This window comes from Chlorocebus sabaeus, chromosome 1, assembly GCF_047675955.1.
Source record: "Chlorocebus sabaeus isolate Y175 chromosome 1, mChlSab1.0.hap1, whole genome shotgun sequence".
In the NCBI taxonomy this organism is placed as follows: domain Eukaryota; kingdom Metazoa; phylum Chordata; class Mammalia; order Primates; family Cercopithecidae; genus Chlorocebus; species Chlorocebus sabaeus.
The window spans coordinates 7,714,562-7,742,523 of NC_132904.1; the positions used below are offsets into that span (position 1 = coordinate 7,714,562).

General features: G+C 49.5%; 1 protein-coding gene and 1 pseudogene across 4 annotated transcripts; both read right to left on the bottom strand.

Moving 5' to 3' along the window:
* Positions 1–1,222: 1,222 nt before the first annotated feature.
* Positions 1,223–2,582, bottom strand: LOC140711417 (uncharacterized; annotated as a pseudogene).
* Positions 1,223–27,958, bottom strand: BBS1 (Bardet-Biedl syndrome 1). Of its 4 annotated transcripts, none has more exons than XM_007973584.3 (17): positions 27,863–27,958; positions 27,483–27,559; positions 27,332–27,366; positions 22,808–23,080; positions 21,896–21,942; positions 21,750–21,788; positions 21,541–21,613; positions 15,458–15,589; positions 13,212–13,318; positions 11,106–11,226; positions 10,800–10,958; positions 8,766–8,835; positions 8,145–8,303; positions 4,954–5,087; positions 3,890–4,024; positions 3,103–3,189; positions 1,223–2,890 (listed from the first exon to the last, which is right to left on the bottom strand). In XM_007973584.3, exons 1-17 carry the CDS (start codon positions 27,907–27,909, stop codon positions 2,804–2,806), a joined length of 1,782 nt encoding a protein of 593 aa, XP_007971775.2. In that variant the 5' UTR covers positions 27,910–27,958; the 3' UTR covers positions 1,223–2,803. The 4 variants fall into 4 exon arrangements, with proteins under 4 accessions (XP_007971775.2, XP_037854952.1, XP_037854953.1 ...); XM_037999024.2 differs by having other exon boundaries at positions 2,783–2,890; positions 4,942–5,087; XM_037999025.2 differs by lacking the exon at positions 15,458–15,589 and having other exon boundaries at positions 2,783–2,890; positions 4,942–5,087.
* Positions 27,959–27,962: the final 4 nt, after the last annotated feature.

Genomic DNA, 27,962 nt, shown 5'->3' on the forward strand with positions numbered 1-27,962 from the left:
CAGAAAAAACAAAGGCAGGGGGGTGGGAATCACCCACAAAACAACAGCAGTATAGTTTCCTGGAGCTGAAGGATGCGCATCTCCACCCACAGCACAGCAAATGATAGGAACACATGGTGGCCGGGCGTGGTGGCTCACACCTGTGATCCCAGCACTTTGGGAGGCCGAGGCAGGAGGATCACAAGGTCAGGAGATCAAGACCATCCTGGCTAACACAGTGAAACCCTGTCTCTACTAAAAATACAAAAAATTAACCAGGCGTGGTGGCGGGTGCCTGTAATCCCAGCTACTGGGAGGCTGAGGCAGGAGAATGGCGTGAACCTGGGAGGCGGAGCTTGCAGTGAGCTGAGATGGCGCCACTGCACTCCAGCCTGGGCGATAGAGTGAGACTCCATCTCAAAAAAAATAAATAAATAAAAATAAATAAATAAATAAAATGAATAAATAAAAAAATCTTTAAAAACTCTAACGACTTTTTTTTTTTGATAGGGACAGGGTCTCACCATGTTGCACAGGCTAGTCTCCAGCTTATGGGTTCAAGTGATCCTCCTGCCTTGGCCTCTCAAAGGGCTGGGATTACAAGTGTTAACCACTGTACCTGGCCTCTAATGACTTTTTTTTTTCTTTTCTTTTGAGACAGAGTTTTGCCTTTTTTTTTTTTTTTTTTTTGAGACAGAGTTTTGCTCTTGCCCAGGCTAGAGTGGTGCAGTGGCACAATCTTGGTTCACTGCAACCTCTGCCTTCCTGTTTCAAGCAATTCTCCTGCCTCAGCCTCCCAAGTAGCTGGGATTACAGGCACCTGCCACCATGCCCAGCTAGTTTTTGTATTTTTAGTAGAGATGGGGTTTCACCATGTTGGCCAGGCTGGTCTCAAACTCCTGGCCTTGTGATCTGCCCACCTCAGCCTCCCAAAGTGCTGGGATTACAGGTGTGAGCCAAGGCCCCTGGCCTTCTGGCCACAACTTTTTAAAGAAGATATTTGAGGATATGTTTCACCAAATGAGGGTGAACTGAGAAATAGGAAGCCACTGGGCCCAGGAATCAGGATCTAGCCCAGGAGAAAGGCAAAGGGAATTTACCTGGAGAACAGACAGTCCTCAGTGAAGCAGGGGATGAAGGGAAGTGTCTAGAAAAAAGAGGAGCTGTCAGACGGTAGGGGAAGAATTAGCAATTGGCCCATCAGAAAACAAAGTAAATGAGAAACTCAGGGCAACTCATTAACTCCATTTAAAAAACAGTACAAGGAAGGTAATTTAATTATAGTCCATCTCTTGGCTCCGCAGTTAATAAGTTTCACATAGTAATAGAAATAATAATCTGAGTATTTTTTAACCTAATAACTAGGGATGGGGGAGGGGTGCTGACAAAAGAGAGCTAAAGCCTCATGTATGACAATAGGGAGTCAACAGGTAATGCCTAAGATTGATCTATCAAGCAAGAGTCACATAAGCACATTTTAAAAATAGCTGAATGAACTAGAAGTGACTGCTGGGTAGGGGAGCTGTACTAGAGAATGGGGAGACTGTTTTCTTGTTACAAACTGTGTAGTTCCACATTAGTAAGTGGATACATGTTTTTAAATAAGTATGTTTTAGAAAGACACCAATTCTGCTTGTGCTTAATGTCCACAATTTCTCTCTAGTGTGTGCACTGGGCACCCTGCACTGTCTCTTGCTTCACGTTGCTTTATGAACACTTACTGTCCACATGGCGCGGCTCATGTATTTCTTAGTGGTAGGTACATAGTATTACATGACATAAATTTACATCAGGTGCTGGGCATATGTCTCCCATTTCATCCTCAGAAACAGCTATGATGAGAAAGGCCCCGCCTTTCCTGCTAATTCTCATGATGTGGCCACTGCCCTGGGAACTTCCCATCCAGGACTGATTTGGGCCCCAGGACATAGAAGGGCATCTATATGGGCAGTTCTGGACTTCTGCCTCCTGTGGCACCTCCCCGGAGCCCCAGAAACACCTTTCCTGGTGCTCCTGGCCCTGGCTCTGCTCTGTCTCGCTCTGCCTTCCTCTCCTGGGGTTTCTTTCTGGGCATGAGCATCCCTGTCAGGAGCAGCTGCTGTGTGATCTTTAGGAGCTCTAGTGAGGCTGGAGCTACCAGCTCCTTGCAGGGCACCCTCTGCCCTCCTGCACCCCCTTCTCCCTGAACAACCTTTTTGTGGCATTGTAGGCCTGAGACTGGCTAAGTCTAAGATTTCAGATAAGTTTCTTGGGGAGATGAGGGCTATTCCCTGGGCTTGCTCAGCTGACAAGCAGAGAGGAGAGCACATGTTTTGCCCGCAGGCTGAGTGGGCTGCAGCCCAGCCTCTGGAACTCCAGGGAGCAACAGGAGGCTCAGTCTCACCCCAGAAGAGCTTCTGATCTCCCTGGCCAGGACTAGCCCAATTTTGGCCTTGGCCTGCAGCGGGAGATGAGTGATGTGCATGAGGGATGTGGCAGTGGAGAAAGGCTGGGCCTGTCCTGCTCAGCTCAATTTGACCGCTTTGGAGCTCTGTTCCGAGCCCGGTATGGTTTCTGGAAAAGGCTGGGGAGGGGATGGCGTAGCAGGACCTCAGCGGGACCATGCCTGGTTGGTCCTGTGGGAGGAGGAGTTGAGCCTTCCTGGGTACTCACTAACCTGCTACTATAGGCCCAGCAGTGGGGATGGTGAGGAAGGGGGTGCTTAGGAGAGGGGAAACGAGGTATTGCCTCAGCACACTGCTGTGTGAGGAGTGGGCCTGGGGCCATTGAACCTGCCCAGTTCTCCCTGGCTGATTGTACAGGGGCTTTCACAGCAGCTGAGGGCTCAGGCGGCCGCCAACCCCTCGCTCCCGGGCATGTTGACATGGGCGCTCAGCAAGGGTGCACTTTGGCCTTCTCGAAGCACCAGCACCTATGGAGGAGTGGCCATGGCAGCAGGGGGCATGCACCCCTGACCCCTTGCCGTTAGGGTCTGCGCTGGCCCCAATAACAGGCCATAGGGCTCCACTGTGCAGATACCCCCACCCCCACCCGGTAGCCCCCCAAGGGCTTTGTTGGCACTCACCCTGACTGTCCTCCCCAGGGTCCCACTCACCTTCCACATGGTACAAGTGTGGCGCCTACCTTGATGATGTCTGAGATGCCCTTGTTACTGAGACTCTCCACAAAGGTCTCCAGGGGGTAGTTGAGCCCAGGCACCAGCAAGGGTACCTAAGTTTGGGGACAAAGAAGGAAACCAGCCCTCGTGACAGTGTTTGGCACATTCCCAAGTGTATTCAGGCCCAGTCTCTGCTAAGCCTCAGCACCCCTGCAGGGTGGGCAAGACAACTGCCGGGTGGAGGAGGATGCAGGTGTGGTGAGGAAGTGAATGCCCCAGGGCCACATGGTGAATGATGAAACCTAGACCTCTGGACTTCCGCCCAGTCTGGGGCTGTTTACTGCATATTCCAGTCTTTCGCAGTCTGGTCCTGCCAACTTGGGGTCAGACCTGGGCCCTAGGGGAAAACCAGGCCCTTCACTCTGTGGGCGATGCTCTTTGAGGCACAGAGGCTCCTCTTTCTGTTGCAGAAGTAGCTGGGCAGCAGGGTGGGCTCTGGGGTCCCCCAGCCCCCAAAAGGCTTCTGGGAGGTATAGGTGGGGCTCAGGCTCTGGCAGTTTTCCCAGCACCTTTGGTATGGCTCCTGGAGACCCCTCACAGGCTGCAAGAAAAGCAGCAGAGGTAGAGCTTGGGGCTCCCTCCAGAGGCCCCTGCTGGGGCCTTGGCCTGGTCTGTGGTGGGAGAATAGGTTTGCTGGCCAGCTGGCAGCCACCCACATGCTCTGACCCTGACCTGGTGGGGCTCTGTGGGCATCTCATCAGGCCCCTGTCCTGGCCTTTTCCACTCCATATCTAAGTGAGGAGCATCCAGTACCTTGAAGAAGGCCCGGGGCAGGGAATAGAGCGCCTCGTTGTACAAGCAGCAGACCAGCAGCCCCAGGACAGGACGGGCTGTCGAGGTGTTCTGCAGGTGAAGTGTGAGCTTAAAGGTGGGGCCAAGGCCCTGAACCTGTGGAGGGGGTGGGTGGAGAAAGCCCTTAGGACCTGGCAGCCTTGGGCACGGATTACAGTGTGCTCTGCCTTCCTTCCACCAATGCCCTCATGTCCCCTCCTCCTACTCAATCTGCCTCCCAGCAGACACAGAAGACCAGAAGGGGCAGAGGGATCAGAAGAGGCCAGAGAGGGTGAGAGCCTGAGGGAGGCCAGGCAGCAAGTCAGAGGCAGAGCTGGCCTGGGACTGCGGGCCTCGACTCTCACCCTGAGCCCCTCACCCCACCCCCTGCCTGTTCCACCTCCCACTTTCATCCTAGGGTAGCCTTGATCAGTTCATTTTTCTCCCACTTCCCCGGAGTTGCCCTGTAGCCTCTTCCTCCTCTGCATCTATCCACTCTTTAGGAAAAGAGAACTCAGAACCTGGTTGGGTCAGATGCCACACCTCAGGGACACATTTAGAGCTGGTCAGAGCCCTGCTGACCCTAAGCTCATTTGCGTCTGAGCCTTGCGGGCTCCTCATTGTGCCCGTGCTGGTCTCGGTGCTTTCGGTTGAGGCCGGGATGGCCCCTTCCCTGTACCCAGCAGTCCTAACACGTTGGGCTGCCCACAGTTACCAAAGTGACAGCCTTCTTCCCTGTACCACAGGTGTAAGGATCCCATCAGGTTCTTGGGAAGAAATATCCCAATGTGACTACTCTGGGGGCCTGAGCTGGACCCTCGGCATGACCAGCTGAGGAGAGAGGTGGCACAGGAGGGTGAGAAGGTGAGGCTGCTCTCACCAAGGAGGACACGAGACTCGTCCCCAGGTCTGCGGGAAGGTGATGGGGAGCACGGGCTGAGTTGGCTTGGAATTGGCTGAGGGGCTTAGCTGTGTGGCAGAGGGGTTCCTGCGCACCCTGGCCTCTGCCCCTCTGGCCCTGACTCTGTCCTCACCCAGATGCTCACCACGGCGTGCAGCTTGAGTGGCTCTCGGGCTGTCGCGGACACGGGGCTCAGGCTGGACTCGAGGGCCTGCAGGTAGGCACGGGCAGCCCGCAGGCGCAGCAGGTATAGGTCTGTCTGGAAGGCCCGGTGCATGGCTGTGGAGAAGGGTCCCAGAGGCTAATGGTGGATGTAGGGGTGGCAGGGAGGAGGCAGCAACAGGGCACTCCTGCTCAGGCTGGTGTGGGGATGGTGCAAGAGGAGGGTGCTGCGGGAGGGGTCTGCAGGAGCTGGGGAGGTGGGAAAGAGCCCAGCCTTCTGGCAAAACTGGATGCTGTGGCCTTGCCCTGCCTCTTCTCACTCTCTTACCACCTCCCTGCCCGCACTGTCTAGCTCCTTCGCTGGCTCCTCTGTCTGGCCCTAGAGGCTGTTGTTCTGAGTCTGGTCCACGGTCCTCTTCTCATCCTCCATCTTCTTCCCCCAGACAATCCGTGTCCTGCCACAGCTCTGACCACCACAAAGAGGAACAGCCACGAGCTCCTGAGGGCAGGCCCCACATTCCTCCTGAGTCCTCAGTGTCCACGCTCAATATTGTGCATGTGTCTCCAGCAGCTTAGTGAGCACCCGCGCCTGCCTCCTGCTCATCTCCACGGGGAAGTCCCATCAACACCTCAGGCCCAGTGCTGTGGAAACCAGCCTCATGATCCTGCCTCCCTCACTGCCTCCCTGTCCGTCAAGTCACCTAGGTCCACCCCTCACATCTCACCGTTTGCAGGATCACATGACTCTTCCCTAAGCTGCCTCCAGGGCCCACCCCGCGCCCACCCCACTGTCCCTCCTCATCCAGACTGGGCACCCCGGTCCCCCAGGCTGGCCTCGCTCTTCCATGGGTGTGAGGTGGCTTCTGCCATTCCAAGTTTCACATTTTATGCCCTTTTTCTCCAGTACTTTTACAATTTATTTTTAATCTATCCAGAACTAATTTTTGTGGCCGATATGAAGAAAAGGTCTGATTTTCTTGCTTTTTTTTTTGAGATGGAGTTTCACTCTTGTTGCTCAGGCAGGAGTACAATGACACGATCTCAGCTCACTGCAACCTCTGCCTCCCGGATTCAAGCAATTCTCCTGCCTCAGCCTCCCAAGCAGCTGGAATTACAAGCATGCGCCACCAAGCCTGGCTAATTTTTTGTATTTAGTAGAGATGGGGTTTCACCACGTTGGTCAGCTGGTCTCGAACCCCTGACCTCTGGTGATCCGCCCACCTTGGCCTCCCAGAGTGCTGGGATTACAGGCATGAGCCACTGTGCCTGGCCGAAAAGGTCTAATTTTCTTTTCTAGAAGCAAGTTGTCCTGATTGTGTGTTTTTGGACAGTCTCACATTTCCCTGCCAATTCAAAATGACACCTTTCACACACTCTGACTTTCCACATGTTCAGGGTCAGTTTCTGGACTTCCTAATCCTGTCCCGATCTCCATTCTATTTCTACATCCACACCACAGCTTCTGATTCCCACAGCTTCTGATTCCCACAGCTTGAGTTCATTTTGCTACCTGATAGGGTAAGGCCCCTATTCTTATTTTCCCCGATCTTCTTAGGTTTACTCTTTGAATCAACTGGCCAGGTTCTTAAAACAAACCCCACTGGGATTTTAACTGCAACTTAAAGCTTTTACAGCATTAGGTCTTCCCATCCTGCAACTTGGTAAATCTCTCCACTTAAGCATTCTTGAAGGTGGTCTTTTCTGTTCTTGAAGATAGTTTTACAATTTTATTAGACTTTGTACATTTTCTTTTTCTTTGAGATGGAGTCTCGCTCTTGTCGCCCAGGCTGGAGTGCAGTGGTGTGATCTTGGTTTACTGCAACCTTTGCCTCCTGGGTTCAAGTGATTCTCCTGCCTCAGGACATTACAGGCGCATGCCACCATGCCCAGCTGATTTTGTATTTTTAGTAGCAAGGGGGTTTCACCATGTTGGCCAGGCTGGTCACGAACTCTTGACCTCAGGTGATCCGCCTGCCTCGGCCTCCCAAAGAGCTGGGATTACAGGCGTGAGCCACTGAACTGAACCTGCTTTCTTAAATCCAGGTCAACGCCCTGTGCCTCTGCCTACATTACCCTGCTCTGCCCTGTCTGGGGGTCTGGCAATCATCTTTTAGGGTGAAGCCCAAAGTCACCTCACTCTGAAGCCTTTCCCAAGCTTCCCAGGCAGAAGTCCTTACTCCCTCTGTGCGCTCCAAAAGCTCTTTGCAGAAACCCCTTCTACACCTCATCACGAAGTTGGCCCCTTCATGAGTTCCTAAGGTAGGGACTATTCTTGTTTTTTTTGTTTTTTGTTTTTGTTTTTGAGACAGAGTCTCGCTCTGTTGCCTAGGCTGGAGTGCAGTGGCACGATCTTGGCTCACTGCAACCTCCGCCCCCTGGGTTCACGCGATTCTTCTGCCTCAGCCTCCCAAGTAGCTGGGACTATAGGTGCACACCAACACGCCTGGCTAATTTTTGTATTTTTAGTAGAGATGGGGTTTCACCATATTGGCCAGGCTGGTCTTGAACTCCTGACCTCATGATCTGCCCGTCTCAGCCTCCCAAAGTGGTGGGATTATAAGCATGAGCCACCACACCCGGCCCAAGGTGGGGACTATTCTAATTCAAGGCACCTGGCACAAGGCCTGGCATAATCATAGGTAGTAAATGAGTGAATGAATGAACGAACGATGAATGAATGAACAAATAAACAAGTGGGCAGGAAAAACTGGACAAGAAGACACTGGTCAAATTCTACTTTTCTCTCTCTCTCTCTTTTTTTTGGGAGGGGGAAAGAAGTATCATTATGTTACCCAAGTAGGTCTTGAACTCCTGGACTCATGCTGTCCCCCCACCTCTGACTCTCTGTAAGTGCTGGGATTACAGGCATGAGCCACCATACCCAGCCAAAATTCTACTTTCCTCATGAGAATTCCTGCATTTGGAAGTGACTGTTCCCTTCCCTGGATTCTAAGGGTTCTTGCTGTCACCCACAGCACCTTCCGGCCTGAGGAACAGTGATTTGCAGGCAAGATGTACCTCCTAGGCTGTCCCTGGATTTCCAGAGGCGAGTGACCTGCCTAGTTGGCTGAGATCTCCTCCCACTACACAGGGTGGCTAGACAGCACTCCCCCAGCTTTGCTGTGTAGGAGTAATGGAGGAGGAAGAAGGGAAAGGACCCAGTCTGAGTCTCACCAGTGCCAGCCTCCCGCTCTCGCAGTGTCTGATCCACGTAAAGCCGGGTCTTACGGGGCACGTTGAGTTTCATGGCCTGGGCTGGTGGGGGACCCACCTCACTTCCTCCCTCTACAAACACTGCTGTACGCTTCAGGATCTTGATGATCAGGCCACCACCTAGGGAAGTGGACAGTGGAAATGGATTTGTCCTCCCTACTTCTACCCACATTCCCATTCTTTCTTCCCCAAACAATCTGCCTCCTATAGAGTTGCTTCCGTACACATCTGTCTTCCAGATGAGACTATTTCTGGAAGTAATGAACTGCATCTTAATAGTCTCCCATCATTAATTCATTAATCCACTTAGCAGTTATTTGTGGAGTACTGTGATGTTCCTGGCATTGTGGCAGGCACAATGCCTGGGCATGCCGGGTGAAATAGAGAGATTGAATCCAGCCCAGGACCCAGCCCCTGGGCTGTCCCGGTGGAGGCCTAGCTCCAGAAGGACACATCTGTAGGCCTTGCTTTCCACACCCAGGTCCACCCATGCTTCATACCCACCTTCTCCTCTTTTCCCAGAAGCAGCCCTGTCCCTTCACTCCTGACTCCAGAGCCCTTGCCAGGTCTGACTCCACTCACCTCGAGTGGTCATGATGAGGGTGTTGTCCTCCCGCCCGTAGCGGCCAAAGCAAAGACTGGTCACTGCATCCTATGTGGAGACGTCAGAGTTTAGCTGGGGAAATATCTTGGAGAGGCAAGCAAGACAGGGGATGGGTAGGGGAGGCCGCAGATGTAATAGGTGAGAAGTGATAGAGATAGGCCTGGGGCATCACTGCCTCTGAAATAGTTCCTATATTTCTCATCTCCACTCCAATCTCACTACCTCAGTTCTAGACCACATATCACCGGCCCTCACTTTTGTGGTCAGCCTCCAAATAGGTCTCCCAGACTTGTCTTTTGGGGCTTTCTCCCCAGTCTGTCCTTCACAATGCTGCCTTTGCTACCTTTCAAAAACACAAATATGTCTGGTCTCTGCTAGAAAACCTCCAATGGCTTTTGTCCTCTTTGTTAGGACACTGAAGGCCTTCAACATTTGACTCCAACCCGCCTTTTCTGTCAGTTCTCTCTTCTTTACCCTTCTTTCAACCAGCATACCACCAGCCCTCCCAGCACCTATGGCCCAAGCCAGTTGTTTGCAACTTTTATATTGTGACACGGGACAATTTACACACACAGGTGCACACATGCACACACACAGTTTCACTTGTGACATACTTTTTTGTTTTGAGACAGAGTCTCACTTCATCGCCCAGGCTGGAGTGCAGTGGCACGATCTCCAGCTCACTGCAACCTCCGCCTCCTGGGTTCAAGTGATTCTGCCTCAGCCTTCTCAGTAGCTGCGATTATAGGTGTGCACTGCCATGCTTGGCTAATTTTTGTATTTGCATTTGTAATTATTTATTTTTGTTGTTTTGTTTTTTTGTTTTGAGATAGAGTCTTGCTCTGTGGCCCAGGCTGGAGCGCAGTGGTGCGATCTCAGTTCACTCCAACCTTCGCCTTCCATTGTTCAAGTAATTCTCCTGCCTCAGCCTCCCAAGTAGCTGGGATTACAGGTGTGTGCCATCACACCTGGCTAATTTGTTTATTTTTAGTAGAGATGGGGTTTCACCATGTTGGCCAGGCTGTTCTAGAACTGTGATCACCTGCCTCGGCCTTCCAAAGTGCTGGGATTACAGGCGTGGGATAGTGTGCCTGGCCCTCACTTGTGACATACTTTGAATTTACTATTCTATTTTTTAAAATGTTGCTGGTTGTGATCCACTAAACTGATTTAATGATTCACAACTTAGAGTCTGAAAACCTCTGGTCCAAACTCATCAAATGACCTGGATTCCTTAATCAAGAGCCTTCATACTTCTTAGGCTTTATTCATGCTATTCTCTGAATGGTGCAGAATGTTCTTCCTCCATTTGTCCACCTGACAAACTGTTTTGAGGCCCAGCTGAACTGTCACTTGTTCTGTGAAGTGTCCCATGGAGTCCATCCCCATTTATCTCACCCCCCCACCCTTGTCACTCAGCCCCCTCTGCGCTTTTTAGCACTTTGCTCTGCTTCAGTTGGCCCTGCTTTTAAATTTGCTGTGTCTCTGGCTGGCTGTTACCTTAGACTGTAAGCCTTCTGAAAACAAGGACTTAGTCATCATTTTACACCCTCCCACCCCTACCAATATGGTGACTTGTACATATGAGGTGTTCAACACTTTTTTTTTTTTTTTTTAAGATGGAGTCTCGCTCTGTTGTCCAGGCTGGAGTGGATGATGTGATCTCAGCTCACTGCAACCTCTGCCTCCCAGGTTCAAGCGATTATCCTGCCTCAGCCTCCTGAGTAGCTGGGATTACAGGTACGTGCCACCATGCCCAGCTAATTTTTGTATTTTCAGTAGCAAGGGGGTTATGCCATGTTGGCCAGGCTGGTTTTGAACTCCTAACCTCAGGTGATCTGCCCACTTTGGCCTCCCAAAGTGCTGGGATTACAGGTGTGAGCCACTGCACCTGGCCTCAACAAATGTTTTTGAAATGCATTAATGTGTGGTCGGGAGAGGCAGCTAAGAAGCCCCGGAGGTGAGACCAGGGCAAGGAGGAGTGAGTGGCAGATGCCACAGATGGGGCTCACCGGGGTGTGGATGACGTTGAGAAGGGCCTTGTCACGATAAATGCGGACCTCTCCGTTGGCCAGCCCAGCCATGACGGCCTGCAGGCCCCGGGAATGCTGCTCCAGGAGGTTCATGGTCAGGATGGCTGCAGGCATGTGCACTGTCCACAGCTTCTTCCCCTGGCAGGAAACAGCCAGTGTCTGTGGAGGGCTCAGGGCTTTCAGTGGAAAGAAGAGTTTCTGGGGTGGGGAAGCCAGAGGGCTTCCTTGCCAAGGGGGCATTGGGGACATAGGCGTGGAGGGGCTGCTGTTTGCTGGGGGGCGCACCTTGTGGGTGAAGCCGTGCAGGCTGTCTTGGGTACTGCCCACCACCAGGATATTGTGTACCCAGATAAGTCCCACAGGCTGGGCGCTCAGCTCGATGCAGTACTTGGGGTGCTTGGAGTCTCTGTGGAATAAACGACACACTGTCCGGCCCCAGAGAAATCGTCTGCACTTCCATGGCTGACCCTCCTCTCTCTAAACCCCATGGACTCACCTGGGAGGAACACTGGCCCCAAAGCGTATGACCCTGGGATTATTTCCACCTCTGCCACCTTAGTAAATGTGTGGCCTTGGAAAAGCTCAAGTGTGTCTTCCTCCCACCTTCCCTATGGTGGCTTGTCTTCTCCCACCTTCACTATAGTGGCTTGTATGATCATCTGGCATTTAACAGAGTTTTCAGTGAGTTTACCTTTGGCTGGACTAGCCAGGACAAGTGGACTTAGGCACTTTATTATGAGAAAAGGATGAAGAGCTTTGCCCTGTGTCAATGTAGTTTTTAGTTTACTGGCCTCTCAATTGTAGTTTCCCTTTCCAGAAAGTACAGTTAGTTCCTCCCTATTCAAGAAGCACACGCCAATGTCTTTCCCGCTTTGAGTTGGCCTACAACACTCTTCCCAAATTTCTCAACAACTGGTTCCATCTTAACCTTCAAGTCACCTCCACAGAGAGGTGTTCCTGATCACCCTTATCCAGTATTTTTCCCCACTGAGCTTGTATTTTTTCTCCATAGCACTCATCCAATTTGTAGGAATATCTTAGTTTCTTCACTTTAATATATCTGTCTTCCCCATAAGGACAGGGACCATATTTATCTTGTTCATCAATATATCCCTAATACCACACACTGCATAATGCATAGTAGGTGCTCAATAAATATTTATTGAATTAAAAAAATGCATTTTAGACTGGGCGTGGTGGCTTATGCCTGTAATCCCAGCACTTTGGGAGGCCAAGGCGGGTGGATCACGAGGTCAGGCATTCAAGACCAGCCTGGCCAATGTGGTGAAACCCCATCCCTACTAAAAATTCAAAAATTAGCCAGGTGTGGTGGCGCACACCTGTAGTCCCAGCTACTCAGGAGGCTGAGACAGGAGAATCACTTGAACTCGGGAGGTGGAGGTTGCAGTGAGCCAAGATCGTGCCACTGCACTCCAGTCTCAGTGACAAAGTGACACTGTCTCCAAAAAAAGAAAAAAAAAAAAGCATATTATATGGAATATTAAACTAATGCATAAACAAGTGTCATGTCATGTACCCTGGAAAGTAACAAATATGGGAAATTTTTTTTTTATTTCTTCCCATCTGTCACCCAGGCTGGAATGCAGTGGTGTGATCTCAGCTCACCGCAAGCTCCACCTCCCAGGTTCATGCCATTCTCGTGACTCAGCCTCCTGAGTAGCTGGGACTACAGGCGCCTGCCACCACGCCTGGCTAATTTTTTGTATTTTTAGTAGAGACAGGGTTTCACTGTGTTAGCCAGGATGGTCTCGATCTCCTGACCTCGTGATCCGCCCGTCTCGGCCTCCCAAAGAGCTGGGATTACAGGCGTGAGTCAACACGCCTGGTCCTTTTATTTTTTTTTGAGACGGAGTCTCGCTCTATTAACCAGGCTGGAGTGCAGTGGTGCGATCTTGGCTCACTGTAACCTCCACCTCCCGGGTTCAAGCAATTCTCTTAACTCGGCCTCCCAAATAGCTGGGGCTAGAGGTGTGCGCCACCACGCCCAGCTAATTTTGTATTTTTAGTAGAGACGGGGTTTCACCATGTTGGCCAGGCTGGTCTTGAACTCCTGACCTCAGGTGATCCACTTGCCTCGGCCTCCCAAAGTGCTGGGATTACGGGTGTGAGCCACTGCGCCCAGCCTATCCTCTCATCTCTGATCACTCCCGTACTATAGCCACCCAGCCTAGTCTCTCACTGTGCCAGCCCCTATCTCACAAGCCTTCAGGTATCCTCCTTGTGCTTGTGGGCTCAGCCTCCTTTATGAAGTTCTCAGCTCTTTGCATTTCCAAATTCCAGCCTTAAAGCCCACTCTCATCTTGCAAGCCTGTGAAGCCACCAGCTTTCTGAGATGTTCCTACCGGCCCCGGAGACCATGGATGTGGCTACCTTCTCAGAATATAGATGTTTCCATTGCGGCAGGCTGCGGCAAGCCAGAACTCAACATCAAACTGGCCGGAAACCTCTAAGAAGACAGGGACGCTGGGAAGGCTCATCTGCAAAGAAGAGATGCAAACACTCCAATTTCTCTGGATCCCCCATCCCTCCCTGCCCTGTCAGTAACTCCTCTGAGTGAGTGCCTGGTCTAAAGTCCCAATCTCCTCACTCACACCCAGTTTAAACTCATACAGTTTTTCAGGAGGGAAACTTGGGGCAACAATTAGCAAGAGCCTTTTAGTCTGTGTCTTTTATTTATTTATTTATTTTGAGACAGAGTCTTGCTCTGTCGCCCAGGCTGGAGTGCAGTGGCACAATCTCGGCTCATTGGAAGCTCCGCCTCCTGGGTTCACACCATTCTCCTGCCTCAGCCTCCCGAGTAGCTGGGACTACAGGTGCCCGCCACCATGCCTGGCTAATTTTTTGTATTTTTTTTTTTTTTTTTTTTTTTTTTTTTTTTTTGAGACGGAGTCTTGCTCTGTCACCCAGGCTGGAGTGCAGTGGCCGGATCTCAGCTCACTGCAAGCTCCGCCTCCCGGGTTCACGACATTCTCCTGCCTCAGCCTCCCGAGTAGCTGGGACTACAGGCGCCCGCCACCTCGCCCGGCTAGTTTTTTTTTGTATTTTTAGTAGAGACAGGGTTTCACCGTGTTAGCCAGGATGGTCTCGATCTCCTGACCTCGTGATCCGCCCGTCTCGGCCTCCCAAAGTGCTGGGATTACAGGCTTGAGCCACCGCGCCCGGCCTTTTTGTATTTTTTAGTAGAGATGGGGTTTCACCACGTTAGCCAGGATGGTCTCGATCTCCTGACCTCATGATCCGCCTGCCTCGGCCTCCCAAAGTGCTGGGATTACAGGCGTTAGCCACTGCGCCCGGCCTTGTCTGTGCCTTTTGACTAAACAATGCCACTTCTAGGACTGCATCCTAACGCTGTACTTAAACAACCATGCAGCTGGGTATGGTGGCCCACGCCTGTAATCCCAACACTTTGGATTGCTTGAGCTCAGGAGTTCGAGACCAGCCTGTCCAACATGGCAAAACTTTGTCTCTACCAAAAGTACAAAACTTAGCTGGGCATGGTGGTCCCACAGATGAGAGGCTGAGGTGAGAGGACTGCTTGAGCCCAGGTGGCACAGGTGGCAGTAAGCTGAGACTGTACCACTGTACTTCAGCCTGGGCAAGAGAGCAAGACTGTCTCAAAACCAAACAAAGAAGCATGCAAGCATATTTGGGTAAAAAAGTCTGCAGCATTGGTATTAATAGCAAAAAATGAAAAACAATTTAAATGTACAATAGGTGACAGCATAAATAAATTATGGTACCTCTATATGATGGATATTGTGTGGTCTTTAAAAAGGCTGATGTGGGGTTGGGCATGGTGGCTCAGGCCTGTAATCCCAGCACTTTGGGAGGCTGAGATGCAGAGATCACCTGAGGTCAGGAATTTGAGACCAGCCTGGCCAACATGGTGAAACTTCATCTCTACTAAAAATACAAAAATGAGCCAGGCGTGGTGGTGCATGCCTGCAGTCCCAGCTACTCAGGTGGCTGAGGCATGAAAATTGCTTGAACTTGGGAGGTGGAAGCTGCAGTGAGCTGAGATAGAGCCACTGTACTCCAGCCTGGGTGACACAGGTGACTCAAAAACAAAAAAAAAAAGAACAAAAAACACAAAAGGCTGATGTGGTTTTATAGATACAGAAAGACACCGATGATATACTGCTACATGAAAAGAACATGCTACATGAACCTCCTGCTTTTATTTATTTATTTACTTATTGTTTTTAGAGACAGGGTCTTACTCTGTCACCCAGGCTGAAGTGCAGTGCCACAATCATAGCTCACTGCAGCCTCAAACTTTTGGGCTTAAGCCATCCTCCTGCTTTGGCCTCCCAAAGCACTAGGGTTAGAGGCATGGACCACCACACCCAGCTAATCCTGTTTTTATAAAGTTAAGTATTTACATCAAGTTATATATCTATGTCTAAATATGAAAATGTCTAGAAAGACCTATGCTTCAACTTTAATTGTATATATCCATGGGCGGCAGGATTTTTTGATATATATCTTTCTTTATGCTTATCTAGTTTCTAATTTTTCTACAAAGAACATATATATCACCCAGAACTAACTGTGAAGCATGGGGAGAGAATGTAGCCCGAGCCTCCAGTGTGCCCAGGGTCAGACCTGACACTGACCTTGGCTAAAATGGTGAAAGCCTTGGGATCAAGCACCAGGAGCTCCTTGTTCTCGGTGCCCAGCACCAGGCAAGACACAGCATCCTCGTCAGCCAGGTTCTTCTTCAAGGTGGTCATGGTGGTGATAACTGTCTACAGAAGGACTCCAGGGGTCACCCAGGGAACCTCCACACACCACCCCCAAGATACTCCCAGAATGCCACAGGAGGAAAGAAAGAGAGCAAAGGAGGATGAAGAGGATATATCAGAGATGTGACAGAAAATTTAAGTACAAAGGTGTTTGCTGCAACAAATCTAACTTTCTAATAAAAGAGGATTGTCTTAAGTCAATTATGAGCTATCCATATGATCAAAAACTATGCAGTCTTTTTTTTTTTTTTTTTTTTGAGACAGGGTCTCACTCTGCCGCCCAAGCGGGAGTGCAGTGGTAGAATCTCGGCTCACTGCAACCTCTGCCTCACAGGTTCAAGCGATTCTCCTGCCTCAGCCTCCCAACTAGCTGGGATTATAGGCATATGCCACCATGCCCAGCTAATTTTTGTATTTTTAGTAGAAACAGGGTTTCACCATGTTGCCCAGGTTGGTCTTGAACTCCTGACCTTGTGATCCACCTGCCTTAGCCCCCCAAAGTGCTGGGATTACATGCATGAGCCACCATGCCCGGCTGAAGTCATTTTTTAAAAAGTCATATTTTAAAAGAATATTTGGGCCAGGCTCAGCGGATCATGCCTGTAATCCCAGCACTTTTGGGGACCAAGGTGGATGGATTGCATGAGCCCAGGAGTCTGAGGTCAGCTTGGGCAGCAAAATGAGACCCCCAACTCTACAAAAAATAAAAATAAAAAATTAGCCAGGTGTGATGGCATGCACCTGTAGTCCCAGGTACTCAGGAGGCTGAGGCAGGAGGATCCCTTGAGCCCAGGAGTTTGATGCTCCAGTGAGCTATAATCCTGCCACTGTATTCCAGCCTGACTGACAGAGTAAGACCCCGTCTTAAAAAAAAAAAAAAAGAAAAGAAAAGGGCTGGGCGTGGTGGCTCACACCTGTAAGCCCAGCACTTTGGGAGGCTTAAGCGGGCAGATCACCTGAGGTCAGAAGTTCAAGACTAGCCTGGCCAACATGGTGAAACCCCATCTCAGCCGGGCGTGGTGGCTCACCCTTATAATCCAAGCACTTTGGGGACAGACCACCTGAGGTCAGGAGCTCGAGACCAGCCTGGCAAACATAGTGAAACCCTGTCTCTACTAAAAGTATGAAAATTAGCCAGGCATGGTGGCATGCGCCTGTAATCCCAGCGACCCAGGAGGCTGAGGTAGGAGGATAGCTGGAACCTGGGAGGCAGAGGCTGCAGTGAGCCGAGGTGGTGCCACTGCACTCCAGTCTGAGCGACAGAGCAAGACTCCATCTCAAAAAAAAAAAAAAGAAAAGAAACCCCATCTCTACAAAAATACAAAATTTGGCCCGGCATGATGGCGGGTACCTATAATCCCAGCTACTCAGGAGGCTGAGGCAGAATTGCTTGGACCTGGGAAGTGGAGGTTCCAGTGAGCTGAGATCGTGCCATTGTACTCAAGCCTCAGCGACAGAAGGAGACTCTACCTCAGAAAAAAAAAAAGAAAAGAAAAGAAGATAAAAGTCTGGGCGCAGTGGCTCACGCCTATAATCCCAGCATTTTGGGAGGACGAGGTGGGCGGATCACATAAGGTTGGGAGTTTGAGACCAGCCTGAACAACAGGGAGAAACCCTGTCTCTACTAAAAATACAAAATTAGCCAGGCGTGGTGGCGCATGCCTGTATTTGCAGCTACTCGGGAGGCTGAGGCAGGAGAATCGCTTGAACCCAGGAAGCAGAGGTTGCGATGAGCTGAGATCGCACCATTGCACTCCAGCCTGGGCAACAGGAGCGAAACTCCATCTCAAAAAAATGAAAAGAAAAAAAAAAATTACATTAGTATAATCCTAGTTTTAAAAATATGTGAATATAGGCCAAATAAGGTGGCTCGTGCCTGTAATCCCAGCACTTTGGGAGGCCCAGGTGGGAGGATCACTTGAGATCAGGAGTTTGAGACCAGCCTGGGGAACATGGTGAGATCCCATCTCTTAAAAAAGAAAAGAATAAGCTGGGTGCGGTGGCTCACGCCTGTAATCCCAGCATTTTGGGAGGCCAAGGCGGGCAGATCACGAGGTCAAGAGATCGAGACCATCCTGGCCAACATGGTAAAACGCCATCTCTACTAAAAATACAAAAATTAGCTGGGTGTGGTGGCGTGAGCCTGTAGTCTCAGCTACTTGGGAGGCTGAGGCAGGAGAATCGCTTGAACCCAGGAGGTGGAGGTTGTAGTGAGCTGAGATCACACCACTGCACTCTAGCCTGGCAACAGAGCGACACTCTGTCTCAAAAAAAAAAAAAGAAAAGAATAAAAATTTCAAAATAAAAAATATATGAATACAAAAACATGTGGAAAGCTAAACCCTTAAACAAACACTAGTTATTGCTGGACAGTGATATCACAAGTGATGTTTAATTTCCTCATGATGCCTTTCTATCATTTCTACAGTGGGCACATGTTTCTTTTGTAATTATAATTGAAGGGAAAACAAAAAAGAAAAGATCCCCTTTGTAAGGAATTTCTCCCACAGAAATTAGCAGAAGCAAAATTTTTTTTTTTTTTTTTTTTTTGAGATAGAGTCTTGCCCTGTCACCCAGGCTGGAGTGCAGTGGCACGATCGTGGCTCACTGCAGCCTCCACCTCCCGGGGTCACGCCATTCTCCTGCCTTAGCCTCCCGAGTAGCTGGGACTACAGGCACCTGCCACCACGCCTGGCTAATTTTTTGTATTTTTAATAGAGACGGGGTTTCATTGTGTTAGCCAGGCTGGTCTCGATCTCCTGACCTCGTGATCCGCCCGCCTCGGCCTCCCAAAGTGCTGGGATTACAAGCGAGAGTCACCACGCTCGGCTGCAAAATGTTTTTCTTTAGATAAAGGTGCTCATTGTGTGATTATCATCAAGATTGAAAAAGAGAGCTGGGCACAGCATCTCATGCCTGTAATATCAGCACTTTGGGAGGCTGAGGAGGGAGGACTACTTGAGCTCAGAAGTTCAAGACTAGCCTGGGCAACATAGTGAGATCCCATCTCTACAAAAAATGAAAATAAAAAAAATTAGCTGGGTGTGGTGGCATGCACTTGTAGTCCCAGCTACTCAGGAGGTTGAAGGGGGAGGATCACTTGAACCCAGGAGTTTGAGGCTGCAGTGAGCCACAATCACACCACTGCACTGCAGCCTCCGTGACAGAAGAAGACCCAGCTCCTTACCCTACCCCAAAAAAGATGAAAAAAGAGGAATGATTTTCAGTGCCTAATGGAAGGAGAAAGCTTACAAACATGTGGACAGATACTAGTGGTAACTATTCCCATTCCAAATGTTAATGATAACTCAAAGATGCGAGTGGTTGGCTGGGTGCAGTGACTCACGCCTGTAATCCCAGCACTTTGGGAGGCCAAGGTGGGCAGATCACCTGAGGTTAGGAGTTGAGACTAGCCTGGCTAACATGGTGAAACCCCATTTCTACTAAAAATACAAAGAATTAGCTGGACGTGGTAGTGCACACCTGTAATCCCAGCTACTCAGGAGGCTGAGGCAGGAGAATCGCTTGAACCCAGGAGGTGGAGGTTGCAGTGAGCTGAGATCGTGCCATTGCACTCCAGCTTGGGCAACAAGCAAAACTCTGTCTCAAAAAAAAAAAAAAAAGATGTGAGTGGTGACGATGACAGATACTTGAGAAGACTGCCCCCTCCAAACTGCATCTTTTAAGCAGTAATTCACTTCCCCATTTTAAAAGGACTCAAAGATATTGACAGCTGTGGATGTCAAAGCTGCTGATCAGCAGGAGAGAGCAGTGTTTCTCATAGAATTGGTCTAACACAAGCCAAAGTCTGAGGCATGTGTTTGTCAGTGTGTTCCGTGAGCGTGGCCTCTATGGGGTGGATGGTTCCCATGGGGCTTTCTAAACTGCAAGACAGCTCTGGGAGTCTGTTCCTGGGCTGAGGGTTGATGCCCCTAGGTCAAGAACCACTAGATCGGCCGGGCGTGGTGGCTCATGCCTGTAATCCCTGCACTTTGGGAGGCCAAGGCAGGTGATCACGAGGTCAGGAGTTTGAGATCAGCCTGGCCAAGATGGTGAAACCCCATCTCTAACTAAAAAATACAAAATTTAGCCGGGCGCAGTGGAGGGCACCTGTAATCCCAGCTATTCGGGAGGCTGAGGCATGAGAATCACTTGAACCCGGGAGGCAGAGGTTGCAGTGAGCTGAGATCACACCACTGCATTCTAGCCTGGCTACAGAGCAAGACTTCATCTCAAAAAAAAAAAAAAAAAAAAGAACCACTAGGTTTCACCAATGCATAGGTTCATCAATAAAGGCATTAAAATTATAACTACAAAAAGTAGGAAGTGAATAAAAGGGAAACATTTGTCTAATGACCTGGATGTGAATGGTTATATAAACAAAGTATGCAGGAAATACTGAATAGTCAGTGACATAATCAAGAGGCCATTAACAATGAAGTTCCTAAAGGCGAATGTTCAAAATACATTACATACTCAAGAGAAGTAGGATATAAAAGCATACTTATGAAGAAAATATATCAAAATGGTAAGAATAGGTATCTTTTTTTTTTTTTTTTTTTTTTTTTTTTGAGACGGAGTCTTGCTCTGTCGCCCGGGCTGGAGTGCAGTGGCCGGATCTCAGCTCACTGCAAGCTCCGCCTCCCGGGTTCACGCCATTCTCCTGCCTCAGCCTCCCGAGTAGCGGGGACTACAGGCGCCCGCCACCTCGCCCGGCTAGTTTTTTTTGTGTGTGTTTTTAGTAGAGACGGGGTTTCACTGTGTTAGCCAGGATGGTCTCGATCTCCTGACCTCGTGATCCGCCCGTCTCGGCCTCCCAAAGAAGAATAGGTATCTTTTGGATCTCTCAGTAGTGAAATTACAGTCATATTTATATTTCTCCTTTATACTTCCCTCTTTTTCTGGGTGGTGGGGGCAAGACTGGGTGACAGAGCGAGACTGTCTCAAAACAAAAAAAAAGTTCTCATCACTCTGTTGCCCAAGCTAAAGTGCACTGGCACAATCATAGCTCACTGCAGCCTTCAACTCCTGGGCTCCAGCAATCCTCCTGCCTTAGCCTACTGAGCAGTTGGGACTACAGGCACATGCCACCACACCCAGCTAACTTAAAAAAGAAGTCTCGCTTTTTTCTTGCCCAGGCTGGTCACAAACTCCTGGCCTCCAATTATCCCCCCTTGGCCTCCCAAAGTGCTGGGATTACAGGCATGAGTCAATGCGCTTGGCCTATATACCCCTCTTTGTTTTTCCAAAATTTCTGTAATAAAAATCTATTACCTTTACTCTCAAGAAAACAAAAGTTATGTGCAATTTATGTAACATGATCTTTTTTATTTCTATGTATCTGTGTATGTACGTATGTATGTATGTATGTTTGTATCTATCTTTTTCTCAGAATCTGTGTCCTGCTGACTATATATCTATATATTAAAAGCTGTCGGCTGGGTGTGGTGGTTCACGCCTGTAATTCCAGCACTTTGGGAGGCCAAGGCGGGCAGATCACCTGAGGTCAGGAGTTCGAGACCAGCCTGGCCAACATGGCGAAACCCCGTCTCTACTAAAAATACAAAAATTAGCCGGGCGTGGTGGCGCATGCCTGTAATCCCAGCTACTCGGGAGGCTGAGGCAGGAGAATCGAGAATCGCTTGAACCTGGGAGACAGAGGTTGTAGTAAGCTGAGATTATGCCACTGCACTCCAGCCTGGGTGAGAACAAGACTGGCTCAAAACAACAACAACAACAACAACAACAACAAAAATACAAAACAACCTGTCACTACTAACTGGAATGCGGAAGGCACTGCAGCTTTATGACTACACACACATGGCATGGCTGGAAGGAATATAGCAAAGAGATACTGGTTGGGTTTGCTTATAGAATTTACCACTGATGTTAAGCAGTCTTTTAAAAAAATGTAAATTTTTTTAGAGGGAAATAAAAAGAGAAGGGGATATTACCTGCCGCTTGATGGAGTTGGACTTGTGTTGGTTTACAAATGCCTCCATTTCACTCAGCTCCAGCTGCAGAAACCTAGACACACAGAGAACACACAGAGACACACAGCAGGCCCCGGCCTCGCTGCCCTCCTCTATCATTCTGGCACAATCTGGTGGCTGCTTCCTCCACCTGGAGCCTCCCAAACCCTGGCCCTCCACAGGGCCCTTACCTGAGTGACTGGACGGACAACGGCTCCTCTGCCATCTCCCTGCAAGGAAAGGGGCCAGCATGGCAGCCGAGTGGAGGAATGGGGCCCTGGGGCTCAGATGGGATGAAGGAGTGAGGAGGGGGATGAAGGGGAAGGCAGCCTCTCACCGGATGCTCTCCAGCATCTCCTTCAGGGTTAAGGGGTCAATCCGGTCCTGTGACAATGTGGAAGAAGGGTGAGCCTGTGAGCTCAAGCCAGGCAGGAAACCCAATGCCCATGCCCTCAGAGAGCTCCACACTTCTGGGGGTACCTCTCGGTCTCTGTCTCCCTGCCAGCTTGCCTCTGCACTGAGCCCCTAGCTCACACCTATTATCTGAATCCAGTCTCAGGGCCATGTTCATCATCCCATTTATCGACGCTTCCCCAAATTCCCCTCCTCTCTTGGTGTTTCCAGTCCTCCTTCTGATAGGCCCCTGCCTTCTTTGGTTTCATCTACCTCAAAGTTGGGCAGGGATGTGGCTAGTTTAGAGGAATTTTCTGGGTTCCACTCTCTAAGGGGACTGGCTCAGTGCCTCTCTGGGAGCCACTGCTGAGTAGCCAAGCACAGCACCTTGTCCAAAAGTACCACCACTAGGCTGGGCATGGTGGTTCATGCCTGTAATCCCAGCACTTTGTGGGGCTGAGGCAGACAGATCACATGAGGTCAGGAGTTTGAGACTAGCCTGGCCAACATGGCAAAATCGTGTCTCTACTAAAACATACAAAAAATTAGTCAGGCGTGGTTGCTGGTGCCTGTAATCCCAGCTACTCAGGAGGATGAGGCAGAAGAATTGCTTGAACCCAGGAGCCAGAGGCTGCAGTGAACCAAGATCATGCCATTGCACTCTACCCCGGGCAACAAGAGTGAAACTCCGTCTCAAAAAAAAAAAAAAAAAAAAAGAAGTGCCACCACTGCTGCCGTCAGAGATGGACTATAACTGACCTCCTGCCACCAGCCCACCTTCTTCCCAGGAGCCCAGCCCTCCTCTCCCAGTGGCTGCCATCTTTGCCTTCTGGTTCCCAACTCCCATGTTATTTACCTCTTTGGCCTGGTTCCAAAGGTCTTGTTCCAGAGGATTTGGAGGCAATTGGGGCAGGCTGAACTTGAAGTAAGGTCTGAGATTCTTATACACATAGATACAAGGGCCTGAAGCAAGTGCCAGAGCTGGGGTCCGGGGCTCATGTTGCTCCATGAGGAAGGTGGCAGCAGCAGCTGGCAGAGCAGGTAGTGGGCTTTCGGTCATCACCAGTGGTCCTTTGAGCACCTTCAGGCGGGGCTGCTGCCCACCAGGGCCAAGGTCCCCTACCACCAGCTGCAGGGAGAGGATGGCTCATTCTAGGCTCAGGGTCTGAAGACCTCCCCACTGACCCTCTTCTTGCCTTATTGCTGGTGCGCATTCATTCATTCCTGCACCAATAAAGGCTTTGCCTTCAGGCTTTCAAGCTGCCTGACCTTGGGAAAGTTGACTAACCTTTCTGAATCTCAGGTTTCCCACTTGCAAAATGAGAATACTTTCATGGTATGTGGTGAAAATCAAGTGAGATAATGAGTTACAGAACCTGGTAAGTGCTACTGAGGAATAAGTGGCAGTTGATGTTTTTCTTATTCATTCAGCAAACATTTCTTCCATGCCAGGCACTTCTAGAGAGACACTGGGACAGTGGTAGAGGTCAGTGCGGGAGGGACGGGGACACCCATATCTGGGCTGCTGAAGCCTGGTTTCCAAATGCAGGGCAGGATGTGCTCTGTGGACACACAGAGGGGAACCAAGCTTTTTGGTCTCTCAGTTTTCCACCCTCCAATCCATCTTCTAAGCTGCTGGAGCTGCCACACAAGCCCATTCCCCTGAATGAGGCCTGGTAGGCCCCTCTGATCTAGTTCCCAACTTGTTTCCTATCACCCTTCCCATTGCTGTGCTCTGGCCAGAAAGTGGGTACCCAAGAAAGGCTGGATACTGAGCATGCAGTATGTGCCAGGGACCACATCAGAAATTGCATGCATCCTTTCATTTAACCCTCTTGACAATCTTATTATTATTATTATTATTATTTTTGAGATGGAGTCTTGCTCTGTCTCCCAGGCTGGAGTGCAGTGGCGCGATCTCAGCTCACTGCAAGCTCCGTCGCCACCCGGGTTCACGCCATTCTCCTGCCTCAGCCTCCCGAGAAGGTGGGACTACAGGCGCCTGCCACCATGCCCGGCTAATTTTTTTTTTTTTTTTTTTGAGACGGAGTCTCACTCTGTACCCCAGGTTGGAGTGCAGTGGCACGATCTCGGCTCACTGCAAGCTCCGCCTCCCGGGTTCACGCAGTTCTCCTGCCTCAGCCTCCCGAGTAGCTGGGACTATAGGCGCCCGTCTCCGCGCCCGGCTAATTTTTTGTATTTTTAGTAGAGACGGGGTTTCACCGTGGTCTCGATCTCCTTACCTTGTGATCAAACCGCCTCGGCCTCCCAAAGTGCTGGGATTACAGGCGTGAGCCACCGCGCCCGGCCCCGGCTAATTTTTTTGTATTTTTAGTAGAGACGGGGTTTCACCGTGGTCTCGATCTCCTTACCTTGTGATCAAACCGCCTCGGCCTCCCAAAGTGCTGGGATTACAGGCGTGAGCCACCGCGCCCGGCCCCAGCTAATTTTTTTGTATTTTCAGTAGAGACGGGGTTTCACCGTGGTCTCGATCTCCTTACCTTGTGATCAAACCGCCTCGGCCTCCCAAAGTGCTGGGATTACAGGCGTGAGCCACTGCACCCGGCCGACAATCTTATTATTATTATTATTTTATTTTATTTTATTTTTTTTTTGAGACAGAGTCTGGCTCTGTCACCCAGGCTGGAGTGCAGTGGCCGGATCTCAGCTCACTGCAAGCTCCGCCTCCCGGGTTTATGCCATTCTCCTGCCTCAGCCTCCCGAGTAGCTGGGACTATAGGCGCCCGCCACCTCGCCCGGCTAGTTTTTTGTATTTTTTTTTTTTAGTAGAGACAGGGTTTCACTGTGTTAGCCAGGATGGTCTCGATCTCCTGACCTCGTGATCCGCCCGTCTCGGCCTCCCAAAGTGCTGGGATTACAGGCTTGAGCCACCGCGCCCGGCCCAATCTTATTATTTTTAAGAGACTGGGTCTTGCTCTGTCACCTAGGCTGGAGTGCAGTGGTGCAATCATGGGTCACTGCAGCCTCAAACTCCTGGGCTTAAGGGATCTTCCCACCTTAGCCTCCCAAGCAGCTAGGACTACAGATGTGTGCCACTACACCCGACTTTCAACAACCTTGTGAAGCAGGTACCATTATTAGCCTCATTTCTCAAATGAGGAAGCTGTGTCTTAGAGATATTAAGTAAAGTCACACAGCTATAAAGTGGTAGAGCTAGGTCTGTCTGAACCCAAAGCCATAGTCTTAACTACTTTTTTATGTGGTAGTTATTTTATATGGGCCTCAACTTTCTAACTTCACATTTATTCTTTCCAAGTATGCTATGAACTTCTAAGCCTCTGTGCCTCTGCTTTTGCTGTTTCTTCTACCTGAAATGCCTTCCCCATCCTCTCATCCTTGACTTCTTGATAGACTTCATTCATCCTTAAATGCCCAGTTTACACATTACTGCTTCCTGGTGCCTCCAGATAGAATCCATTGTTCTCATTGGTGCCCCCATAATACTTTCCACATGTTCAATTTTAGCATCTACTCACTTCCTCACAAATATTTATCAAGTACATACTTTGTGCCAGGCACTGGGCTAGATGCTGGGACTCAATGGTGAATAAACTAGCCATTAAACATTCTATTATGTGAAGGTATTTAACATTTCTTTCTTTTGTTTTTTTAAGACGGAGTCTTGCTCTGTCACCCAGGTTGGAGTGCAATGGCGTGATTTCAGCTCACTGAAAACTCCACCTTCCAGTTTCAAGTCATTCTCCTGCCTCAGCCTCTCAAGTAGCTGGGATTACAGGCGCCCGCCACCATGCCTGGCTGATTTTTGTATTTTAGTACAGATGGGGTTTCACCATGTTGGCCAGGCTGGTCTCGAACTCCACCTCGTGATCTACCTGCCTTGGCCTCGTAAAGTCCTGGGATTACAGGCATGAGCCACTGCGCCTGGCTAACATTTCTTATTAGCTACTGTGTCTGTGGTTTCTCTTCTCTCACTACTGTAAGCCCAGAGCCAAATACTAACTAGGTGTTCAATCAATATCATGGAATAATTGTTGACAGTGTCTGTATATCCTCCTGACTACATGCTGATGTATTTCTAAGTGTAGAGTCCCAACAATGCCTGACACACAGTAGGGACTCACTATACACTTGCTGAATTACTGAATGCATTATGGATAGGAATTTGGGGGCAAAAACCACTGAGTCCTATTGCACTCTCTATGTGGGGTAGGATTCCAGGACAATCTTCTAGCTACCCACATGATTTATCTATCATGGTGTCATTGCCCATGGTGAGTGAGCTATGGGGAAAAAGCACAAGACTTAAAATCAAACAGACCCAGTTACAAATTAAGTAAACTTAACCTCTTTGAAACTATTTTCCCATTCACAAAATGGGAATAAATAAAATCTATGTTTATGTGCCTCCACGGAAGGTCTAGTCCAGAAATGGATACTGAATCCATGCTAACTTCCTTTCTTTTATCCGAATATATTTCTCTACCTTTAAAAAATTTACATCTTTTAAACTTTATTTACATTTTTATTTAAAATTAAATATATATTTATTTTAAAATATATTTTTTATTTAAAATTAATATATATATATATATATATATTTTTTTTTTTTTTTTTTTTTTTTGAAATGGAGTCTCACTCTGTCATCCAGGCTGGAGTATAGCGGCATGATCTCGGCTCACTCAACCTCCACCTCCTGGGTTCAACCGATTCTCCTGCCTCAGCCTCCCAAGTAGCTAGGATTACCGTTGCCCACCACCATGCCCGGCTAATTTTTGTATTTTTAGTAGAGATGGTGTTTCACCATGTTGGACAGGCTGGTCTTGAACTCCTGATTTCAAGTGATCCACCCGCCTCAGCTTCCCAAAGTGCTGGGATTACAGGCGTGAGCCACCATGCTGGCCTTAAAATTAAATGTAAAATTTAACATTTTTACCATGGAAAATTTTCATCCACATACAAAAGTAAAGAGATATAGTGAACCCCCATATATCCCATTATCCAGCTTCAACAATTGACAGCTCATGGCCAATCTTAAAATCTTTTGATAAACAAAACGTTCACTTCCCTCCCTTTTACTTTCCCTCCAGATTCTAATGCCGCCCCCCACCAACCAAGGGATTTGCCCTTCCAACAAGGAAATCATGTTAACTAAAGTAAGAGGCTTTGTCTTAGTAGAATCCCTAGAAATATTTGATCTGCTTTACTTTCTGCAGTCTGTATTATGAAATTAATACGTTCTCCTCATTTTCCACATAAAAACAAAATTTAAAGCTAAATGTGCTTTTTCACAGTATATGTGAATTCCAGAGTATGCTGGGCCTCTTTTCAGCCGTCGGGAAATCTCATTTCTGGGTACATCCCCCTACCCTCAACTCTCCTGAGAGGGTGATATGCTTACCTTGTATTCCCCATCCCCATGCAAATCTGCCAGCGCTGGAAAACAAAAGGGCCAAAACCAGGGTCTCAGATATTCCAGAGGCTTCACTACAGGACCATTGTCTGACTCCCCATCCCACTAGAACCCAGGGTTCCTGGTTCCAGAGACTCACCTAGGCAGGCAGAAAAGGTGTGGATGTTGGCCATTGGGTCGTAGTGCGCATCCAACCATTTCGAATTGGCCTCATTGCTGGGAGTGGGGGAAAGAGTTGGGGAGTGAGTCCCATGGAAGGGGAAGAAAACTTTGAGTAAGCTGGTACAGGTCACTGTGAACGTAAGGTACAGAACGTCTGGGTACAAGTCCAGGCTCCGCCACTGGCTCACCGAGCGACCTCCAGACACACATATGCACATCTTAGGCCTCGGTTTCCCTATTTGACCTCTATAAGAGTCCTTCCAGACTGCCCGAGAACAGCAGGAGCCCCGAACCCGGGGACCAAGGGACCCTCTTTACACGGGTGGGAAAAGAAGCCTTGAGGGGCCCTGCCTTCACCTCTCAGCTCCGCAGCCGTTGTAATCCGATGAGGACGCAGCGGCCATCTTCGCAGGCGTCGTCCTGGCAACCGGCCCCTCCCCCGCCGCCGCGTAACGCC